General features: G+C 39.7%; 1 protein-coding gene across 1 annotated transcript; it reads right to left on the bottom strand.

Moving 5' to 3' along the window:
- Positions 1–330: 330 nt before the first annotated feature.
- Positions 331–1,113, bottom strand: LOC145675359 (uncharacterized). The gene has a single exon (XM_081745760.1). The coding sequence runs from the start codon at positions 1,111–1,113 to the stop codon at positions 331–333; it is 783 nt and encodes a 260-aa protein (XP_081601886.1).
- Positions 1,114–6,983: the final 5,870 nt, after the last annotated feature.

Below are 6,983 nucleotides of genomic sequence, written 5' to 3' on the forward strand. Positions count from 1 at the left end.
TGCTGATTCATCATTTAGTCTTGTCCGGTGTTTTGTGATGGTGAGTCCTGCGGGAACAGATGTTGCAGAGATGCTGAAAAAGTCTCTAGCCATTTTCGCCATAACAGGAAACCGTTTTGCATTGCAATTCCACCATTGTAATATATCTTCGTCAGCGGTGCATCGAGGCAGAGCTAAGTATTGGTCAAGTTCCTTTCTCCAGCTCTCACCCATTACTACTGATTGAGAAGAGCTAGGAGAAGTCAAATCTTTTCTTTTGTAAAGAACATGTAGATCTATTATGTCGTCATCATATTCGCTTCGAATATTTGTTTCAGATTGTTGTGAAGACTATAAATCGAGTACTTGACGAGTGTAGTTGTCATAATATTGACGATATAGTGTTTCAAACTTCATGAGAGATGATTCTAACATCTCTTTTCCCCATGAGGTCATTCCAAATGTTTCTACTTTATATCTTGGATCAAGTATCAATACAGCACAATAGATCCAGTTCGTAAGATGGTAATGTTTAAGCATTTTCGAGTGAGCGGCTTGAATTGCCAACAAAATTTTCTCTTCAATTTCGTTCCTTTTAGCACTTGCTCCCATATCATTCGCAAGAGATTCTAGCTTATCGAGAAGCAAGTTAAAAGATACAACAACCAATGGAATGGTCACATAGGTCTCACCGCCTAATTTTGTTGAAACTACAGTGAATTTTTTCAGAATTCTATAAACTCTATCTAAGGGTTCCCATTCTGAGTCCGTGATCTTAAAGATTTGCAATTCCAAATTAGCATCGCACAAAACATTTAATGCAGATCTAACTTTCAACGCTAAACCTATCATGTCATGAGTGGAATGCCATCTTGTTGGCACATCAATAATTGGATTGATTGGGTTCACTGCTGTAGCTTCACGTGAACTGCGAAACTTATTTTTAAGCTGCTCAGATCTTCTGATTTTTGTAAATAATGTTCTAATTTTACAGATTGCAGTTCTGCTGTCTTCCATGTTCTGTTCGTCTTCATCTTCATCTTCTTCGGGAGCGGTACGATCTTCATCAAAATCATCGTCCAGAGAAAGAATATGAAGAAAATCCTGAACAGCAAGGTTCAAAATATGCGCCATACAGCGAAAATGTTGATCTTCTCGATAAAAGTTTTCCAACAAATATGATAACTCCGTCATAAACGTTGTGTTTGCTGCTGTGTTGTCTACTGTAATTCCTAAAAGCTTTTCTTGAAGATTAAAATTCTGCAAAGACCTATGAAATAACGTAGCAATATCTTTCCCTGTATGTTGTCCATGTGAAGGAACAAAATCAACAACATGAAGAGGACAGTTTCCTGTAGTAGTGCCGGAATCAGGAAGAGTAAAGTTGAGCAGCGCATTAACATCAAATTTCTGGTGAAATTAAACAAAACATCGATGGAATGTTATGCAATGTTAAAAGAGGTGTATGGTGATAATGCTATGTCACATGCGTGAGTTTTCGAATGGCACACACGATTTTCAGAAGGTTGGGAGAAGGTTGAAGATGATGAATGACCCGGCCGCCCTTTATGGATTTTCCAGTATGACCCCGAGACTAATCCATGAACTGGAAGACTCCCACATCGCCATGGATAAAGCACGAATGAGCAAGTCGAAAGTGAAGGCAATGCTCATCGTTTTTTTTTCGATATCAGGGGTATCATCATGACTGAATGGATGCCTCAGGGTCAAACGGTGAATTAGATCTACTACAAAGAAGTCCTAATCAGGCTCATGGGAAGAATAAGGAACAAGAGACTGAATTTGAGGGAAAAAGATGCATGGATCCTCCACCAAGACAATGCGCCTGCCTCTAATGCCCTTTCTGTAAAGCAGTTTTTAGCAGCCAAGCGCATTCCTGTGCTCGACCATCCTCCGTATTCCACAAACCTGGCTCCATGTGACTTATCTATTCCCAAAAGTGAAAAGTGCATTGGACGGAACACATTTTCAGTCTGTGGAAGAGGTAAAACGAAAAACGGCAGAGTTGTTGAACAGTGTGATATCTCATGACCTACAGCATTGCTTTGAACAATGGAAGGCACGTTTGCAGGGTGTATAGATAAGGGAGGGAAGTATATTGAAGGGGATAACAGTCAATTGCAACTTTCTGTGCAATACATCACATTTATGACACGTCTCGTTATTTAATTGCCACACCTCGTATATATATATATATATATATATATATATATATATATATATATATATATATATATATATATATATATATATATATATATATATATATATATATGTGTGTGTGTGTGTGTGTAAATTATTATTGTAAATGATTCTTAAAAACTTGACCACCCATCTCTCTTTAAAATGTATTTATGGGCAAAAGGTAAGATTCAACGCATTTTGAACTCTTTGAGTATGAATTAAAGGAGTAAAACATTGAAATTGCTTAAACCAATATTAACTGAAATATAATGTCTTTATCTTCCTTTTCAAAGTTGTACGGATCCGTTTTGATATAGTATATGTAGAAGTCAACACAAATAGTAAATACCTGATATACGAACACTTATTTAATGTACCCAACACTAGATACACATATCGATAGAAAGTAATAGTAAGCAACAGTAGCTGCAAAAAGCAGGATTGATCTAGAATGTTATTGCTGTTGGAATAGATCCAATTATGATTTCAACAATGCTAGTCACCATGACAAAATCTTAGATCCAAATCAGCAGTAGCTGAGATGTGGCACGAATATTGGTGAATGGAGCAGTGTCTTTTGATGCAGAGTAGGGAGGTTCCCCAGATCCGCATGCAAGGAGGGGGTTAAAGGGGGCACGTGTCCCGGGCGCGTGGTTGGAGAGCGTCTGAAATGCCAACACACTATTTATTACTGACAGTATTTAATATTTTTCATCTAAAATCTCACTATTTCAATCCCATAAGAAATAAGGAATTTTCTGTAGAAGCTAATATAAAATTATATAATAACTATTGCATGTTTATCTTGTCTGACCTACGAACTTTCTGTATCTTGGTAGAAAGTCCAAATACATTTTCTCAGCATTTTCCCCACTCCCTTCTACTCTGCCAGAGCCTTGTTCCACACCTTACCAAACAAGCCAATCGTTTTTTCTTTTTTTTTTGTTAAGTTATGAAGTGGATTAGATCTAAGGAGGTGATTGTTTGCGTGTAATATTGATCAGTTCGGAACAGCGCTGAAGTTTACAGTGTTGATAATAATGAGCGCGAGTGCGATAAGGTTGGTTGGTTGTTGCTGGTGATCCAAAGGGAAGGGGTGGGGGGCGCGGGGGCTCAGTGGCAGAGTGTTCACCTCCAGTGCTTGGGGTCCCTGGTTCGATCCCTGCTCGCGCCGTGTGGACTTTGTGGTGACAAACACCGTGCTCGTGGGTTTTCTCGGGATTCTCCCGTTTCCTCCCACTTTCTTCATTCCACTCATTTTTCATTATCACCGTCTCCTTTAGCCTAACCGGCATAATCGTGGGACGTAAAACTAAAGATTTCATTTCATTTTCCAAAGGGAAGGGGTGATAAATCTCGGGGCGAAAGGGGACGCCAAATTTCGTGTGTGCCCCAGGTGATATGAACCCTAGTTGCGGACCTGAGGCTCCCTCTCAAGAAAAATCTGAAATGACGCTGAGACGAAGGTGCTCTTCTAGTTTCTGATGAAATAGTTCGTGTGACACTGCAGCAAGATCGCATCGGAACCAAATCAACGTTCTCTCAGTTTTGTTTAATCAGTAAATGTAATTCTGAAAATTTTCTGTTATAGTTACATCTTTCAAAATTGCTTGATTACTGATATGTTCTCAATAGACGTTCAATTAGGTTTGTTTCTAGTGATACAACACATTTGCCAGTGGCTTGAATCTGAGTAAATCATTGTACTGCACTATGAATGAAACTGGATGATGTGCACGAACTACAGTAAGAAAGCGTACAGAAGTTTAAAACATTATTTGTTGAGGCGCTTTCTGCTAGGTTTCCTGAAGTGTTAACTGTTACAGAAAATAGCCTGTTTCATTGTCGTGTATTGTGATAGAAAATTGGCGGTAAAATGTTAAGGTTATAAAGTGTTGAATGCCAACATGGCTAGGGTTGAAAAATGAGCCCCCAAACCTGCTGGTAATGTGAGCCCCCTACGTAAAGGGGCTCATATTACAACCATTGCATTTCTTTCTTTTTCTCTTGTTACAGATGCCTAGGAAAAAACTCTTTCCACCAAAAACCTCGCACAGAAGATCTTGGAAGAAAAAGAACATGGTTGAGGCCATGCGAGCAATAAGAAGTAAATCTATGGGCTTAAAAAAAGCAGCAAAAAAGTTTTCCGTTCCGAGACCAACGCTCCAAAGACTTGCCCATCTTAGTGTGACACCAGAAGATTGTGTAAATCTTTCTATGGGAAGAAAACCCGTAATGAGGAAAGACCTGGAAGAAGAATTGGTCAATTATCTATTGATCATGGAAAGTAAATTCCATGGATTAACCAGGACAGATGTGCGACGATTGGCATTCCAATTATGTGAAAGGAACGGGATGCAACACCCTTTCAAAGATGGCTTGGCTGGGCGAGCGTGGTTTGATCATTTTTTGAATAGACATAATAATGTGTTATCCCTATTGAAACCCACAGCAACATGATGTGCACGTGCAAATTCCTTTAATTGCGAAGCAGTGAATGTGTTTTTTCACATTTTAGAGACTGAATTCGAGAATCACCAATATCCACCACAACGAGTGTTTAATGTAGACGAAACAGGGATCACCATCGTGCAAAGCAAAACACCACGAGCGGTTGGTCTCAAAGGAAAAAAAACAAGTGGGAACACTGAGTTCAGCAGAAAGGGGAGCATTAGTTACAGTTGTCTGTTGTATGAATGCTGGAGGAAACTTTCTTCCTCCAATGCTCATATTTCCTAGAAAAAAAATATGACTCCAACACTCATGAAAGGAGCACCTCCGGGTTCAATTGGAAGATGTCATCGATCAGGGTGGATTCAAGGTCCGTTATTTACAGAGTGGATGAGATATTTTATTCAAAGAACAAAAACAACAGCTTCCGACCCCATACTTTTAATTCTTGATGGCCATAACACAATACGAAAAACATTGATGTAATAGAGCTCGCACGTCAAAATCACATCTCAATCACCAGTATCCCTCCCCACACAAGTCAAAGTTGCAACCACAGGACAAATCATTTTTTGGCCGTTTAAAGCATCAGTACAGTGAACAAATAAGACAGTGGCTACGACACAGTGAAAGAGCACTGGGTCATTACGACATTGCAGAGATGTTTGGAAAGGCTTACTTATTGTGCCAAACTGGCACAAATGCAGTGAATGGTTTCAAGGCTACCGGAATTTATCCCTGCAACCGCACAATATTCACCGATGCCGATTTTACATCTTCAGTGAACGAGGACATAGATGCGTGTATCCCATTAGATGCAACAAATAAGGCGCAAAGAGTTCCACCTCATAACCCCCCCTGCCCATTCTATTGCAACTATGGATTCTGATGACCAGAAGAATTGTGATATGAATCCTGATACTTCACCTCCTTGCAACACGACATTTATTTCTATTCATTCTTCAAGTGGCCCAACAGGACATATACCTAATCCTACTGAAGTTCATATCCCACGTGCTCGTGATATTGCTGAGGCAGGACCATCTGGACTTTCTGGTGCATTACATTCACCACCAGGGAACAACAGTAAATATGCAGTCTCGCCAAAGGATATCTGGCCGATCCCAAAGCCTGAGAAGAAAATGACTAATAGAGGACGAAAACCTACCAAATCAGCATTGATAACTTCTTCTCCCTTCAAAAAGTCTTTGGAAGCAGCAGAGAAGAAGAAATTACTGAGAAAAGGAATCACAGTAGAGAAGAAGCACAAGACGGGCATAGGAGGAAAAGACGAGATAAATATCTAAAAAGAAACCTAAATTGTCGTGTAGACGTAAACGTATGCTTTCTGTGGTGTACTCTGATAGTGATCAAAGTAACTCTGAGTTTGATTCTGGAGAATCTGTTCTCGAACTTTCTTTTGGTGTTAAGAAACCAGATGATGTCGACGCAGCGTGTTTATTTTGTGCATGACTCTTTTCTGAAGACACGATGGGTGAATTGTGGGTAAAATGTATTTTATGTGGCTTGTGGGCACAAAGTGAATGCGCTGGCTGTGAAAAAGATATTTATTTACGTGTGCGATTTTTGTACATAAATCTTGTTAACACCCAAATGCAACGATTACTTCCACATTTCAAGTTTTTGTGTAACTAAAGTACTAGATAATGTTAACTATTTTAATTTTTCATTCATGGGAGAGAGAGAGAGAGAGAGAAAGAGAAGGCTATACATCAGCGGTAGATCTTGTTTCGGGAGAAGCTTGAGGAACAGTTAAGGAACATTTGTGTTGCACGTGCGAAAAAAAAATGATCACAAATTTGTTTCGGGAGGGGCTTAAGCCCGACAGCCACCCCCTAAATACGCCACTGTACATCAGTCAACCGCTCCCATATTATCTAACACAGCAACGAAACAAATGTTTAGTAAAGGCAATTTTAATAACTATCAATATTCGAGACGAGACCGAGACTTTCGAGACTTACTTAAGTCTCGTCTCGGTCTCGTCTCGATTTATAGAGGTCTGTCTCGGTCTCGTCTCGGATATAAAAAGTCCGTCTCGGTCTCGGTCTCGTCTCGGTATATAAAAGTCCGTCTCGGTCTCGGTACCATCCCTACTGCATTTCCTTCTACTGTTTTCCTATCATCCCCTATTAAATTTACATCATCATACGCCATAACCTGGTAAATCCCATTTAACTCTAGGCCCTGGTGGCTATCTTGCAAAGTTGAATAATAATGGCGACAACGCATCTCCTTGTTTCAGGCCATTCTCGACGTGAAAGCTCGTGGATATAAATTTTCCTACCCGGACTTTACTTTGTTATTCATGTAAACATATCTTAATT

This window comes from Thermobia domestica, chromosome 18 (genome assembly GCF_964235325.1).
Source record: "Thermobia domestica chromosome 18, izTheDome1.hap1.1, whole genome shotgun sequence".
NCBI classification, from domain to species: Eukaryota; Metazoa; Arthropoda; class Insecta; order Zygentoma; family Lepismatidae; genus Thermobia; species Thermobia domestica.